This window comes from Seriola aureovittata, chromosome 15 (assembly GCF_021018895.1).
Source record: "Seriola aureovittata isolate HTS-2021-v1 ecotype China chromosome 15, ASM2101889v1, whole genome shotgun sequence".
NCBI classification, from domain to species: Eukaryota; Metazoa; Chordata; class Actinopteri; order Carangiformes; family Carangidae; genus Seriola; species Seriola aureovittata.
Genome location: NC_079378.1, coordinates 26,261,836 through 26,278,998, shown reverse-complemented (window position 1 = coordinate 26,278,998; position 17,163 = coordinate 26,261,836). Strand labels below are relative to the sequence as shown.

Genomic DNA, 17,163 nt, shown 5'->3' with positions numbered 1-17,163 from the left:
AAAGTAACAAGAAAAGTTTAAGCTAGAAACGAACGTGAGCTAGTGCGCGAAACGAGACGTAAGAGTTAAGATTGTGAGAAAAGTTGTAAGACGAAGGATTGTAAAAGAAGCTATGTAAAAGAAGACGTAAAAGAAGAGAGTGAGCCCTGGAGGATCCTGCTGTTTTATCCTCGGGGTGTGTGTAGCTGGGGGGGCTTGACAGTTGTCGCCACCCCTTTGGTCTTCCTTCTCTTTCTTTGTTTCAATAAAGAAAGAGAGAAATAAAACCTTAAGTTAATTTGTTTAATTTGGTTTTACGCGCAAGTGTTGCATATTCTACTCCCACCATGGCCCATTCATTTTGACAACGGCCTATATCAACTACCTAGCTAAAGTTTGGAATATACAAGACAACTAATAATATCATCATGTTTAACAGCACACATAGAATACATGGATCAATGAAAGGATAACAATTTGTAACCACACAAATATATAGCTAAGTTACAATATAAAACAGTAATGTCAGAGTGATGCATTAAGTTTGTCTATTCCTTAATTCCCTAAGGGAAAAAGGGGTCCAGAGTGGTCCTTAGATGGCAGTATTGTAACATGGTGGATATTTACCTTAGAACTAATAAAACCTATCTCAGCCTCCATGTGGGCTACAGAAATGAACTTTGGATCATACTTAATTGAAATCTTTCCAGAGTAATACTGCATGAATTACCTGGTGATAGGACGTTTGGTTCAATGACATTTCAATCATAGTTCATCAATCCGGCTTGGAATGTAGGATGGTTTTATGGCGGGGGTCTGTGGTTCCTCGTGAGACCCCCCTTTGGGTAAGAAAGGGTGTTAAAGGTGAGAGTGTTATTTTCTCTTGTGAGAGAAAATGAGTCAGGAGTGTGAATCCTGGTGGTTTAGCACCTTGATGGCTAAATGTTCCTTTTCATGTTATTTGATAAGAGGTAGCACCCTCCTATCAATCCCAGATGAGTGTCAGGGATGAAACATGAATTCATTGTCAGTGTGTGGGGGAGAGTTGTGTTTGTCTCCCATTTGGTGCAGGAGTGTTGGTTCAGAATGAGTTCGATGGGCTAGCCATAAATTCCGATGGTATCTTCAAAAGCTAGTCTATTGGTGAGGGGAACTCATTTCGTCCCTGTTTTCTATCCATGTGATGGTTTGATGATGGGAAAGTGGACATGGGAGGCTCCCCATATCCTCCAGAGCACCCCAGTATCCTTACCATAAATCTGGTGTCTGGTCACTGGCGTCCACCAGTGTCCGCTACACATTCAACACAACAACACACATTACTACCAGGTAACACTATCTACTGGGACTGTGCCTTCTTGGGACTGTACCGCTTCTTGGGACTGTGTCCCATCTTCCAGTTTTTTTTCAAGCTCTCTCTGAGCTCTTACTGTTCTGTTTCCACCTCTATCACAAGGTCCTGTGAACCACTTGGAGAGGGCCCTCTCCGCATCTTTCTGGGTAATTCCTTGAGTCACTGCATTCTTCTTTAGTGCACCTAAAAATAAATGACAAAAAGCAAACTTAGTAATTCTAGCTTGACTTTTACATTATGAAACCTCCTTGTGACAGACAGAGAGACAGACTGACAGACATCCATTGAAAAATCGTTATTACTGACAGGCAGACACGAGTGAAACTGAGCTTGTAGATATGAATATTGTCTCTGATGGATCGGCCAGCACAATTGTCTGATCTAAATCCTATTGAGCATTTGTGGGAACAGTTTGGATGGTTTTCTCCTACACACTAATAACACAGTATCGATAATGCTACAGAAAACAAAGGGGTGAAAATTCACCTGAATATATAGAGAACCTAACAGCTAGAATGCCTAAGGTCTGTAAAACTGTCATTGCTGCATATGGTGGATTCTTTGATTAACAGAAAGTTTGCAGAATATAACACTTATTTGAAATAATAATAGTAGTCTATAACATTGTGTACTCCTTGATCAGTTTAATGCTACCTTGGTGAAGAAAAGTATCAGTTTCTTTCAAAAATATAAGTTAGTCGATGATTAAAAAACTTTATATCATGGTCTGGGTGATTTTTCTTTTCTGACTGGCTGGCAGGTGTGTGTTAAAACCATTCAAAGCACACGTAGTTCAGCTCAAGTTTAACCTTGTTTTAACTTCATCTGCTATATTCAAAATCAATACAAATCAATAATGAATGAAGAGTGGGGGCACAAGGTGTAGTGTCATCCTCTGAACACATGATGGCGACTGTAACACAAGCTGCAGGAAGTAGCTACACTGCCTTACTGACAGGCTGCTTTGTATCACATTTAACATCCCATTTGCTTTTCAATCTCGATATTGATTTGAGAACAATGACATGGCTGATAGCTCACTGCTCTTGTTATTAAACATACTGTCAAATTATATTTACTATTTCTTAACCGTACACAATGTTACTGACTTTGAAACTTACTAGCATAATGTTAGCTTTCTAGCTCATAGTCATAGGTGAGCCAAAACACTCTGAGCTCAGCTGACTAGATTATCTCCCATTGCTCGGTTTGTCCTATTTACTGGAGTAGTGAACATCGTTTCCATTGCATGAGAACCTGATCAGATTGTAATGATTGTTCCAGGTATTAGTCAAACCATCAGGTGTTAACAGGGAAACTTGTGACAAACTTTAGATTTTGATCACAAAATGCATGAAAATAAATAAATTGATGGTCATATGTTTTTGCTTTGGCAAGTTGACCATGGTATAAGTGGGATAATCAACTGTTAGGTGTGCGTTAAAGGGTTTCAGGGCACTTTGCGTATGGTGGTTCTTTGCCTCAGCTTCATGCCTTAAAACCCTTTAACACATACACCTACCAGTTGATTATTTCTTACTATATATTTTGCACTTCACTCCATACTTGGACCATTTGCACATAGATACATATATTTATATTCGCGAGCAGATCATCTTTACATAGATGCATATTTTCCAAATTCTTTATATTTCTATTTTATATATTGTGTTGTTTTTATATTGTAAATATTTCTATTTTTATTGCTATTCCTTTAATTAGTGCCACGGGTGCTCAGCTCTGAGGCACCTTTTTTCTACAAAATTTCACCTTTTTTCTGAGTCACCCAGCTCTCTCATACCTGCACTTAGAAATGTGATTCAAACTACAAAACGGAGGAAAACTTCTGCTCTCTCAAAAACACAACTGTTTTTACATAACATGTAAACTTTTCAAACTATGAGCACTCAAAGGAGGAGTGCAAATCACTTTTTCTTCAAAGTTAGAGTGACAGCGTCAGTTGGCTAGAGTGCGTGAAGCAGTAAAAAATAACCTTTATTTTTATTTTTAACTCGAGCTCACGGCCAAATCGTAAAAAAGAGACAAATAATTCTTTCTCAAAATGTAGACACAGTTGTTGGGATTCATTGCTTCATGCTTACTCACTCATTTTAAGGAATATCTGAATAAAATAGAGACTGTAAAAAACCTCTGGCTTCAGTGTCTGTCACGGTGTTTTCGGTTTTTGAAAAGAAGTAACGGTTTTCTCATAATTTGCAATTGTTTGAAGCCATGTAGAAACCAAATTCTGGGCAGATTTTCACATTGCCATGGCAACGGCAGCTCCTGACCTGTGTGCGTGCGTGCGTGTGTAGTGGGTCTAATTCTGCGTTGTGTTCGATTACGATGAATGGAGAGGACACACACTGTAGCTGGTCACGACACAATTTATTCTCCGTCCTGTATTATAGAGAAGAAGTATTCACCGGTGTTCACAAGTGTTTTCTCATACATGCTCTCTTTACTCTCTCTGGTCTCTCAGGGAAAAGTCAGGAGCAAGAGGAAGTTTCATAATGCAAAATTAAATAAAATACATAAAATGTTTCACATCAACATAAGCTTAAGAACATAAAGTGCGTAAACTCACATACCTGTATTATAGAGAAGAAGTATTCACCGGTGTTCACAAGTGTTTTCTCATACATGCTCTCTTTGCTCTCTCTGGTCTGTAACACCATGAACACAGTCACCACCTGGCTCCTGTGAGCATTCATTCTCAATAGTACACCCTAGCGTTATAAGCTACGCAGCAGCCTAGCAACACACACGACCATAATACTTCTCCACTCGAGTTAGCAAATTTACGCATGACAATATAACAAAAAAAATACACTTTTAACACGTGTCTATGTGACTACACCAGCATTACAACAGTTTAAGATAACTTACATTAACATTTTACAACGAAAACAATGAAAATATGCGGAGCAGCAGAAATGCATACCTCTCAGGGAAAAGTCAGGAGCAAGAGGAAGTAAAACCCCCAGCGCCACGCGATAAGTACAGTTTCAAAATAAAGTACCCATTGTACTTCCTGTATTTCCCAGACCTTCCCTCTAGCATCTAGCTGCGTTTTTACCTACAAATAACATTTTCAACCACACAATACTTTATAACAGCATTAATAACACTCAAAAGAACGAACAAGATTAACCATAAAAAAAATACTGTCCTTCAAAATAAAAGTGCGCTTCAACGTTCTGTTCATAATATTGCGCAACAACATTACATCATTACACGTGCGTGCATGCGTGCGTGCGTGCGTGCGCCTAGCAACCAGATAACCAACTCTCCAAGCTCCGCTAGCCTTAAATTAGCCGCATGTTAGGTCTTAAAATACATTTAGTTAGGTCTTCAATATGTAAGTCCATTTACTTCTTCCTTCGTTGCTTTTTTTTTTGTTTTGTTAAATGATTGAATGAAGTTGTGATGGTCTCCGCTGAGACAGAGGAGAGGAGAAGCTACTAGCCCTCTCTCGCTGTCACTTCTAGTCGCGTTGCTCTCCTCCCCAGTAATGTTAAGTTTAGCACCGAAAAAAACATAAATGTGGTCATTTAAATAGCGGTTCATGGGATTTATTAACCCTCAGGGATCCCTCTGTCCTTTTTTGGACATTTTCTTCACTTTTCTTTCTTGATTTGCTGATCATTTTGGCTGTGTTACAGCTGAAGGTATGGATTTCTGCAAGAAAGTGTCTTTTTTGACATATTTTTAAAATCTAATGTCAGTTACTGTTACAGGTCTATTATACACTGGTAACACATTTTGTACCCTCTGGGGTTCCTCGCGTCCAAAAAGGACACACAAAGAAAATGCTATAAAATCATCATATATCAATATTTTTTTCTGCTTTTTTTGCCTTCATCTCTTAAACCACTTCAGTTCTGCTCAAACCTACCAAATGTTTTAAATGCCAGTTTGAAGACATGTTGCCTCTTGTTTTATTAAAAAAAACAAGACAGAATATGAGATATTTCCCACATAATACATGATGGAGGGTTGTGACATTGTTTTATATCAGAGTCTTTTATATCAAGACATTTCTCAAAACCAGAATATGATCAGGGTGACGTTTGAACACTGGAAATAAATCATGTACTCATCCTGGCAGTAGCCCCCGTGGCACTCAAAATTTCCCTGGAATTTTCTAGTTTAATATTATATTGTACACACCAAATACCAAGACAAATTCCTTGTATGTGTATGTGTAAACATAAAAGAATTGATCTGTACCAACGAACAATGGCATTATTGAAAACTCTCGTGGCCTCTGTTAAGATTTGTTGTGCTCCCTTTCCAACAGTTAGGCCAGCTGTATGCCTCAGCATGCTTCTACTTGTGTAGATCAAATCTTTTGCCAAATTACAACATTTGAAGTTAGAAAGAATAAGGAAAGGTCAAGAAAAAGTTGCATTGGATATTTTAAAAAAATCCAATTTCCCATAAACAACATCAAAAAGACAACTCTTGGAACTTGCCTGTGAATTTGTGAAGTGGCCTGTGAATTTATCAAAGTATCAGCAATGGTAGCCTGTTAGCCAGACATCCCAAAAATGAAGAATGGGTTTATTCAAATTTTTATAACAGCTGCTTTCACCTGACTTATTAAAGGGAATAAAGCTTATTTAATTCACTATTTACCACCCAGTGAGAGCATATTTTAATTTAGCCACGGACATAAAATTTAATTTTAAATCTACCTGGTTTGAGCCTGCCTTAGTAAATTTAGGTGTGAGTCGTTTTTTGTATCGCAATGCTGAGGATTAAAAGCTAGAGAACAAAATACTCTCTTCTGTCACTCTACGAATTTACATATAAATAAACTGACACATTTTATGATGTAGGCCGAAAATGAGCTTCCCCTCCTTATAAGACCAGCAGCCGCCACTGGTGTGTGTGTGTGTGTGTGCGTGTGTGTGTGTGTGTGTGTGTGTGTGTGTGTGTGTGTGTTTGTGTGTGCATGTGAAGGTTCCTAATTGGTGAAAATGGAGGGCATGGGGAACAGGAACTGCTCCTTGGGATGAGGCCAGGAGGCTGGTGTAGACGAGAAGGCTGAACCACACTGGGATATGAGGGTTTTACAAAACACACACACAGGGTTTGGAGTCAGTTCACTTCAATACAGTCACTTATGATTAGTGTTATCGCAATACCAAAATTATGACTTCACTATACCTAAAATATCTCAGTACTAGTACTAAAACAATGACACGGAGAAAACATAAAACACCCGGAAAAGTAATGGAATAAGAGCTAAAGTTATGTAGTTTTTATTATGTGTTATTATTGACTATGATATTAAACTAATAGATAATGGTGTATGATTCTGTCAGTTGGCAGAAATGTGTTTGTTTTTTATTCTGGATTTGATTTTTGATTTCCTTATGGGTTGATTATTTTGAGTTATTTGTTTATGTTGCATGATTTAGTTATTGCATGAGTTGTTTGGTTGATACTTTATTAATATTGTGTTGTGTGTGTTCTTTATTGATGTGTGTTTTTTTAATGACATTTCTGCCATTGAGCCCCTGGACTGAGACAGCGGAAGTGGGTCAAATTAGCTCAAAGACTTTGCACCTGGTTAATTGGACAACTCGGCTCTCAGCCAATCGAAGGAGAGTACCTCCATGGGCAATGGGTTTGGCATGAGAGCGGGTGAACAGCTTTTTTACAGGTAGAGTTTGGATGAGGACAAGGTCGGGACACAACGACACAGCGGAGAAGATCAGCCGCTGGGAACAGAGAGATAGAACGGCCGTGCAGACCAGATCGCTCGACCCAGGGAGGAAGCCGTCAGTGCCGTGCGCGCAGCAACTGCAGTGGAGTTTTTTAATTATTTATTAAAAACTGTGCCAGAACACCCTCCGCTCTGTATTTTTAATGACGTTGCTCCTTAAACTTTGTCTTGAATCTTTTTAGCCGTTTTTAGTTATTTGAGAGGACCCTTACCTCTTTTAAAACAAAAGGGTGGCGTTGTCGGTTTTATTGTAACTTATTGCACTTTATTTTAAGTTAAGTTATAAAGGGCCACAATTCGGTTTTCACTGTTCAGTTTGAGATTGGTTGATTTGTAAAATAAAACACTCCACATGAATGTGCCTTGTGATATGCCCCTGAAGGCAGCATTGATACGACAATGAACGACAATGATAACATAGTGGATCCAGATTCTGGAGGTCTTTCTCACCCTCGGTGTGCTAAATGCTGAAAATAATTGTCCCCCATAATATTGTCCCATAAATATGGTCACCCTCCTTATACCTTAAAACTTTCTTGCGCCAACATGCTGCCTCTCTCTCTCTTTTTCAGCCTGCCTTTTACAACTTCAGACATTACTTTCAAAACTAAACCTAGCGCCTACACAACGGCAGGGTTTCTAGTAAGCTCCGATTTACTGCCAGAAAAACATACTTTCTACTAGCACTGTGAATGATAAATCCCTCCTCCCCTCTACTCCCAAACGTTCTCCCTCTACATTTTTCAAAAGTTACTACAGACATTCATTACTTCACCAGGTATAACGTCATAAAATGTAGTTTCATGTATTGTGTCTACCTGCTTTTTTACCAATGACTGAATAAATTGCTACATGTGCTAGCTAGGTCACTATAGCTGTCAAATATAAACTGGACAGCATGGCGCCAAACTTGTCTACTTTTTACTGCCTCAAAAAAGCCACTTGTCTTACCTTGCAATGGTTAGTCTTGCAGTCGAAGGACCAAAACATGCGGATGGACAAAACATGTACGGACTGTGGAGCAATGAAGCCAGTGTGTTTGTTTTCAAAAAGCAAATCCATACGCAGAGAACGATCTTAAAACTATTTAACCATCTTATCTGTAGAATCTTGATATTTGTAATGTTCCTGCTTGATATTGTTTAAGTAACACCTATATGAAATAATAACATTAGGAGGGTACAAATGACATATATCCCAATCCCGAATTGAATTTGATGTGGGACTACTTTGTGAAGCGGAGGGGTGCACTGAGGCATGCCTATTTCTGCTGGTGTTTTTTGTGCACTTCAGGTCTCTTCTTCACAAAGAATCATTGTAGTCTTCAGAGTTATATTAAATATACCTTAAGTATTTGTTATTAGTTTTTAGTTTTAGTTTTTTTTTTTTAAATTTTTGTTTTCAATTCAGTTTGATTTCAGTTAGTGGGTTTGCCTGTTTTATTTCAGTTTACATTGTTTGAAAATATTGTATAGGATGAACTATCTCCCACTCTCTCTCCATCTTCCTCTCCCCTCTCTTCCTCATCTCTCTATCTGTCTGTCTGTGTGTTTCTATTGTAATACTTTTCTGAATTTCTTTAATGTAAAGTCCCTGGAATACCTGCCAAAAAACAACAAAAATTAATACTCAATAAAAACTAACATTTTTATATTCTATAGGCTTTCCGTATTTGTTTGATTAGCCTACCAGCTCTACTGTTTTTTTTTTTTAATTATTATTTTGCACTGGCCTGCACACCCTAAAAATATTAAAATGTAAAGTGCTTTAAGTAATGTATTAACAGCTATATATTCCTAAAAACTGTGCATTTTGCATAGAGATCATTTACAACTGTTCCGGTTGTAGTGTGTGCTGCAATTGGGTCCTACCACCGCTTGTTACATATATATATATAGCCCATATAGACAGCCCACATGGACATGTTGGCTGGGAGTGTGACTTGGTGACGGATGGTCTCTGCGAATCACTCATCCTATTCTGGCTCAGAGATTTGGTTGCATATGGTTGTAACCCTGAGTTCATAACCTTAACCCCCATCACCTGTTTAGCTTTCAGCCTTGTCCTGTCAAGAGAGATCAGGCTGTTCTGAAGATTTAAGAGTTCTTATCTTGGTCCATAACAGTAGAGAGCTGAAGCATTTCTCTTCTCTCACAGACACATTGTTCTACCACCATTATGCATCAAGATTGGTTTTTAATCATACATGCCAACAAGAAGTTAAAGTGTCTGACTAAATGAAAGAAACTATTGCAGTTGTTATTCCTGCTGCAGGGCAGAGATGTGTTGTGTTGTTTAATGTTTGTGTGAACCCTCAAGCCAGTGTCTGACTATTTTAAGACAGCATAATTTTCCAAATATTAGTGGCACTTTTTGATTTGATGCAAAACAAGCCTCTCTTACTTTATTTGTGCTAAACAGTTGGCCAAAAACTTGTTATTGTAGTTGCTGCAGGAGAAGAAAGTTTTGGCCTCCTACCCCCATTTCACCTACAATGCTCCTCCAAGTGTGCATGAGTTATTTATAGCAGCAGTGAGGAAGCCTTTGAAGGATAGCTCTCACCGATCTATGATGGTATGTGTTTTAGAAATGTGTCCATCCACACTGCACTCGCAGTCGGTGTGTATGTGCAGCAGCTGGTGGAAACCAAGCAGTTAACTTGGCAGCTTCAGGCAAAAAATAACAGAGTCGCATTGATACACTGCACATCATTTCATAGCAGTGACTAAACAACATCTTAACACATTACAGCCCCAAAAATCATCACAGTGTATGTATACTATAGTAATAATGTTTGTATTATGTTTTTTGGATAAAAGCTACATGTGAGCAGACCACCAGAGTATATCAGTGACATTTTTATGACAGGTGAGGAAGAAATTGAAGTTATTAGCCTGTCAATGTTCACAGTAGATTTGATATCTGAATTAAAAAGAGGCATTTTGACAAAACACTCCTTTGCTGCACATTAGTTTAATCAAATTACAGTCACAAAAAACAAATTGAATGCTTATACATTTCATGGTATCTGCTTTTGTAGAAACTCTTATTAAACGTTAATATTTATTGCCAGTATTTGATTGTTAAAAGCAAATGTTCAGTGGGAAAACTTACTAAGTCTCTTGAAAATATAACAGCATTTGAGAAGTCTGTCCATATGTAAACTATATGGCTCTTAAATGTGTATATGTGTAAATGTATATGTATATACAAACTGGAGTCTCACATATTCTCACATATTCAAATGGCAGTAAGACAAACAAGTGTAATATGTTTTTGCTTTTCTTTTTACATCTTTTTCATTCACCTCACAGTTTCAGTTTAAATAAATTACTTGTAAACAACAAATTCTCAATTAATCTGCATCTTCATCACTCATAAATACAGAAATTAACTAATGTCAAAACTACTGAGCATGTGCAAAAAATTGAAAGTCAACATTTGACAAAATGCAAATTCAGGCTTTTGCCTTTATTACAGTCAAATCAAGAGAGAGATGGGATAACGGGAATAACATGCAGCAAAGGGCCATAGGCTGGACTCAAACCCACTGGCGCATCGCGTGGTGGCTGACGTCACTGAGCTGCTACAGAGAAGCACGTGAGTGTGTTCACACCATTTATGCAGTGGTCTGCTACTGCAGCTCTATCTCTGTACATAGTATGCAGAGTATGCAGATTACTTGAATGTTGGATGTCATTTTATTATAAATTAATTTCTGATTTAATTTTGAACCATTAAAATGCCACTGTATCCACATACAACTGCTAAAATGGTTAAAAATAATGTTTTCATGTCTGTCATATTCAGATTCAGACTGGACATTGAAACTATAGTGGAAGGTGTCAGTTTTAAGAAATGTTGCTGTTATGATGTCAGTATGACATCAATAGGTCTTTTCTCTGTCTATTTTTGCTAGGAGATGCATTATAGACCTTCTCTCTCTGCTTGGTGTGTTTTATGTTTAGTTATTCTTCTGCCTCCTTAGGTAATAATGATACATGTAATGAAAGTAGTTTGAGTGTTGTAATGGAGGCAAGGCTCAGTTTATTGGAAGCGCTCCTCCGCTTACCTGCAGTTCCCAAGCAGCAAACCAGAGCAGCTCGGTAGACTGCCCATAGCAGAAGGTGTAGCCCTAAGCCCCTGGTTGGTATCCATAAACAATCCAGGTATGAACCAGGTTTTTACCCAGTCTCTAAATCTAGAGACTAGGAGCCTGCTGTTGCCATCCAGCCAAAAACATACCATGAGCATTCCAAGCTTACGGAAAAGTCCCTCTGTGCGCCCAAATCTTGCATTGCAAATTGATCACAGCTGTAATCTGTTTTGTTTGAATTCAGTAATTTTGTCCCAACTCAGTAGTTTTGTCCCTAACAGTTTTCCATACTCATGCAAATAATTTTACAGGCTAAAGCATGTCGTTCCTGAGTCTTGGATAGAAACACAGAAGGTTCCTTAGATCTTCAAGTCATCCAGTCTACTCTTGTTGTTGCTGTGCTTGCTTGACTGACTGTTTCTGCGCTGATTTTCAATGGGCATCTCAAAGACAGGACTGGAGGTTAACCTCTCCTTCACAACATCTCCCTCTGATTTACCTTTCCTCTCCACAGCCATATTGTCTCTGTTTTGCTTGTAAACCACTTTGCTGTTGTAGGGGCTGTAAGCAGAGTTTGGCTCTGTCATACCATACTTTGAGTCTGTAAGGAAAGGCTCAGGCACTGCAGGATGACCAGCAAAGTAGTTGTAGCTCGGCACAAAGGGCATAACTGCCTCAGTTAAGTGCTTGGGGGCCTGACTTGCAGCCTGTGATCGTCTGTAGCGGAGCCCCTGGTGGCACTTTGTGAAACCTAAATGGTACATTTCCACCAGGTTGAGCAGCAATGAGATGCAGGCTACCACCAGCATGAAGAGGATGAAGACTGTCTTCTCAGTGGGTCGGGAGATGTAGCAGTTAACCACGTTTGGGCAAGGCCAGCGGTCGCAGGTGTACATCGGCTTGAGCTCAAAGCCATATAGGAAGTACTGAGCTACAATAAAGGCGACTTCAAACAGGGTCTTGAAAATAATGTTTAAGACGTAGGTTCGCAGCAGTGCGCCCTGCAAACGTACGTGGCCCTGGTTGTCTTTAACTGGGGCCTTCTTGGTCTTGTTGCCAAGTAACTGCTGCTGCTTTTCATTCTGGATGGCGAGGTCCTTCTCTTTCTGCTTCTCCTTTTCCTCCATGCGGACCAGATGAAGAATGTGGCCCAAATAAATAAGAGTTGGTGTAGAGACAAAGATAATTTGCATCACCCAGAAGCGGATGTGAGAAATGGGGAAGGTTTTGTCATAGCAGACGTTCTGACAACCAGGCTGCTTAGTATCACAGGTGAACCCGGACTGCTCGTCACCCCACACCTTTTCAGCGGCAGTTCCCAGCACCAGGATGCGGAAGATGAAGAGCACTGTCAGCCAGACTTTGCCCACAACAGTAGAGTGCTCCTGGGCACTCTCCAGCAGCTTCCCCAACAAGTTCCAGTCCCCCATACTGGCTCACAGATGCAGACTTAGTTTTATAAACAAAACCAGGAGATACGTCTGTAAGGACAAGGAAATATGTACAGAGTTTTACTTTTATTTGAATGAAAAAAGGGTTAGGGTTAGGGTTATTGAAAGTTTCATCACTCTCAATATGTTCCGAAACTGTACAACAGTGGAAAATAAAGTTTTTTTTTGCTGAAATCAGCTGCCTGCTGCTAACAAAGCAGATAATGGTGGCAAAGAATCAAAACAATAAAGCTGTTGGCTGTAAAACCAAAACAGTGGTTAAAGAAGCTTAAAAAAAGCTCCATAGTGCCGAGGGGAACTGCAGAGCTGGATCGTAATTTTATGTTGATTTGTCACTACAAGCAATGCCTCTTCCTTGCACATTATCATTTGACCTATTGTTATTTAAAAAAAAAAAAATTGATTATAATGGCTCTAAACAACAAATTTAGAAGCAAGGGGTCACAGCAGGATCTAAATAAGCCTGATACCCAATACGGTATCTTATGCATTTTTATACAACAATTAGTTCCGACCAAGTAATTTGATTGGACGAGAGGCATTCCATGAGTGCTGATATACAGTGTAACAGCACTGGGACTTTTAACAGCATGTATCTCTTCACTTTACAAGTGTTCTATTAACCGTTAATTAGCGTTACATTAACAGTATCTATCTTAGATTGTAACAAACTTTGCAAAGATGAATATATTTCCTGAATTAACATTTGAATTAAATGATGTATGGTTGTCAGAAGAATATAAAGGGAAGGAGCCAGGATACTTCAGCGCACATCTAAGGTAATGTGTAGACAATGTAGCAAGCAACTGTGCACTGTGTAGATCAAGAAAATGTTTTGTGTTGCTTAGCAACACAGTACAACATCACTCCCTTTCGTGTGATATTGCTTAAATGTAGTTTATGCATGCAAATACCTTTGTAACACTTCAAAGCACAGTCTGTAACTTCTGCCGCTAAGGGTCACTCAATCAAAACAATAAGAAAGACGGCGTTGGGTGACATCATGAAATAGAATGTTTTATTATCATAAGCTTCTCCTGCTTTGGATTCCTTCAATGTGATTGGGTTAGGAAATCAAACAGACCCGGTGATTATAAACATTAAAAACACTAAATAAAACAGTTTCACATTAAAATCAGCATTATGCCGATGCTGTACAGAGGACAGAGACGTCAGGAAAGAGTTGTGAGGTGAGATTGCTGCTAACCTTCAATATGATTTTTTTCTCTGATAACTAAAAATCAATGATTTGATTGATGGCGGACACATGACATCTAATAGTAGCTGGAAACTGAGACTGCTTACTTTTGATTCTTTAACAATTTATGAACCAGACCAAGAGGTTTTTACCGGCAGCCGGTTATAACACACATTGATCTCTTCCTCTCCATAAAAAAGGACCAGGGGATTAAAACCGGTAAATTAATAAAGCTGTTTCACTTTTTAAAAAAATCTGACTTCCCAATGCGTTTCGGCGGAAATGGAGTAGCTGGAAACTGAGACTGCTTACCTTTTTTTCTTAAATAAATTATGAACCAGACATTCAACAGGTTTTTCCCGGCAGCTGAATTATCTGTAAAGGTGCCTTACTCTCCATTACAAACGGACCACGGGATTAAAACTGGTAAACGAATAAAGCAGTTTCACTTTTTAAAAAAAAATTCTGATTTCCTGATGTGCTTCTGCAGATACAGGACAGGACTTCTCCAGCAACTGGGAGGTGAACTGCCTAACATTTGCCTGGCTTTTTTCTCTGATAACTTGAGATCCAGACGTGCAAGGTGTAAAAAGTGTTTTGTGGCTTAAAACTAGATAAAAGTCAATTTTGAGCTTCTGGCCAGCAACTACAACGCCGGCGTACACACATAGGGGATATAATTTCATTGGAAGTCGGCCAAATGACAGAAAGCGTAACCGTATTAGAACAATGTATTTCTCTAGGTTTGTGAATTACTATAAATTTAAGGAATATGTAATTACACAACACAAATATATATATGTATATATATATAACATAGGTCTAGTTATTTTTAGACATTTTAATGTGGAAAAGTTACATATTATAACTTTAAATGTGGGAAACATGACGTAAATTTTGACCTAACTCGTAAACTTTATACTGACAGTCTATGCATTTACATTGTAATCACATTCAATCCATATAATCAAAGTAAGTCAAAATAGTACAGATGTAGTGCAATTTACTTTCTTTATTTATACAACGCCAAATCAAAACAGAAGTTATCTCAGGACACCTTCCATTTGCAAAAGGTCTAGACCTAACTCTTTATAATATTATTTAAGCCGCCCCAACCATTTCCACTGTATTTCTTTTTGCACTCACCATCACTGTTTGTATTCTTAAATCTTGTGTTCTATTCAGTGTGCAGTAATAAAACAGGCCAGGACACAGCTGACTGTGTGTGAGAGAAAGCCCTGGAGCAGGCTGGGGAAAGGCTTAACCTCAGCTTAAATCTTGTGACACTGTACACAACAGTGCTCCCCAACTCTAGAATTAGGTTTCTAGTTTAAATTTCAGGGAACTATTCATTATAAGGTAGCAAAAATTTATATGTGATCAGAAGTAGAAAGATCTGGGCCTCTATTTCATTCAGAAATTTACTATTAGGTAAAGCCTACTATATAAGCTATTTTGCATATAACCAAGTATCTTCATTAAGAAAGACATACCTGATAATGTTCATCTCCTAAAGCAGTGCAGATCCAGAGTCACTTGGTGATTGAGCCACTTCAGCTCACACAGAGACCATGTTCTCCTGAACCAAAGAGGAAAATGCAGTGCCAAGTTAAACTTCCCTAAGACAGTTTTCACTGGAGGCTGTGATCCCGCCTGCTGCCCTCCCACTCTGACCTGATCAATGCCCAGTGTTCAACAAACTGTCACAACTTAATCCCTGCCCGGTTTTAGTAAGAGCACAGTTCGAAAACATTCTTGCCTGAAGAAAAGTATAAAACCCTTTGTTTAACAACTGTTTCTGTTAGACTGAGTAGCCAGGGAGAGCGCAGGTTGGTCTTCCATGTTAGTGTGCGCTAAATATAATTCAGAGCAAAGGGAGTGGCTTTGTTACCACTCACATGGTGATCTGATCCTTGACAGCATTAGACACTGTAGAGTCTTCCCTCAGTGCTGCAGTCAGGGTAACTGCTTGTTAAATGAGTGACATCCCTTATATGTGGTGATAATACAGAGAAAGATGTACAGACCTAAACCTGTTATTTAGACTCTGTGTCATTTAGTTAAAATCTTCATTTACATGTTGCCCTGGTGCAAAGTACATAGCAATAGTGGAGAGGAATTAAATATATTTACTCAGCTGTGTGTCCATACAATTTCGAGGTATTTGTTTTGTATTTCCAATTTCTGCTGCTTTATACGTAAACGCCACTACATATCAGATAGATCATATTATATATGTTACACCACTATATATTTTTTTTCATTAAAATTTTCATACAAAACATATGATAAACAAAAATGTGTTGCATAGTTAGAGATTGCCAATATCATCAATATGTATAAATAGGATAAAACTTGGTCCACCCTGATCAGTGACAACATTTAAATGCTGTTTACACATAAATGCATCAAATAACAATAATCCCAATACATAATACATATGATAATCCATAACTATCCCAACTGTATTAAAAGTTTATAATTATTTCTACTTTGACAACATTAAAATTCTGCTTCAATGTACACACAGTATTAATGTATTCTATAAACTTGAGAAATGTTAACACTGATTGAGACCATTTTTCATAATTGGTACTTTTACATTATTTCAAGTAAATTTTTCTTACTTACGTGCTTTTAATTGAATACAATTTTGAATGCAGGACTTTATTTGAGTATTACACATTGTTGTTGCCAACAAACAACTCAGTAAGTAAGAAATAATTTACAAAACAGTATCTATGACGACCTTCAACAAAGAAACTTTTCAAACCTTTAAAAAAATGTGTAGGGAGGACTAACATGCTCCATAATAAAATTGAACTTTGGTCAAACACAGCCACCACCAACACTAATTACACACCGAAATAACAGATTGGAGAATTTTAGTTTGGTACAGTACAATATGGTACTGGTACAATATGCCTGTCATCAAACTGAGCTCTATAGATGGTGTGTGTTGACGTGTTCCATAAAAAGAGAAGTGCCCTCTTGCTTGGCCACGGCAGGTCCAGCTGTCCCCTGGGTCAACCATTGTCACCCATACACTGACCCCTTACATGGTGAGGCTATTGATAACCTCAAAACTTTGCACTGAGGCCTTCAGAGGTAGAACTTAATCAGCCAGAGATGTTTCCTCACAGGTGGCAACACAGCTTGGAGGATCTCATGCCTAAAGATGGTGATGGTGCCGCTGAATGAATTTTCATTCACATTTTTTGTTTTTCTCCCAGTCACATTGCTGAGAGTATGTGGCATCGCTGTGACTGCAGCTTAATTTGTTCTTATAGATAACTACTGCTCTCTGGTGATTTATGGTGTCAAGAAATCCTATAAAAATACATTACA

At 38.4% G+C, this 17,163-nt stretch overlaps 1 protein-coding gene and 1 long non-coding RNA gene across 2 annotated transcripts; both read right to left on the bottom strand.

The window, feature by feature from the left end:
- Positions 1 to 268: 268 nt before the first annotated feature.
- Positions 269 to 4,268, bottom strand: LOC130182109 (uncharacterized). The gene is made up of 2 exons (XR_008829675.1): positions 3,925 to 4,268; positions 269 to 1,516 (listed from the first exon to the last, which is right to left on the bottom strand). It is a non-coding gene; the product is annotated as an uncharacterized LOC130182109 (long non-coding RNA).
- Positions 4,269 to 10,037: 5,769 nt separating this feature from the next.
- Positions 10,038 to 15,905, bottom strand: LOC130182104 (gap junction alpha-3 protein-like). Its single transcript, XM_056396711.1, has 2 exons — positions 15,309 to 15,905; positions 10,038 to 12,647 (listed from the first exon to the last, which is right to left on the bottom strand). Exon 2 carries the CDS (start codon positions 12,594 to 12,596, stop codon positions 11,526 to 11,528), a length of 1,071 nt encoding a protein of 356 aa, XP_056252686.1. The 5' UTR covers positions 12,597 to 12,647; positions 15,309 to 15,905; the 3' UTR covers positions 10,038 to 11,525.
- Between the last annotated feature and the right edge of the window lie 1,258 nt (positions 15,906 to 17,163).

Excerpts from the sequence above, each read along its gene's own strand:
- LOC130182104 (XM_056396711.1), bottom strand. The coding sequence starts at position 12,596 with ATGGGGGACTGGAACTTGTTGGGGAAGCTGCTGGAGAGTGCCCAGGAG.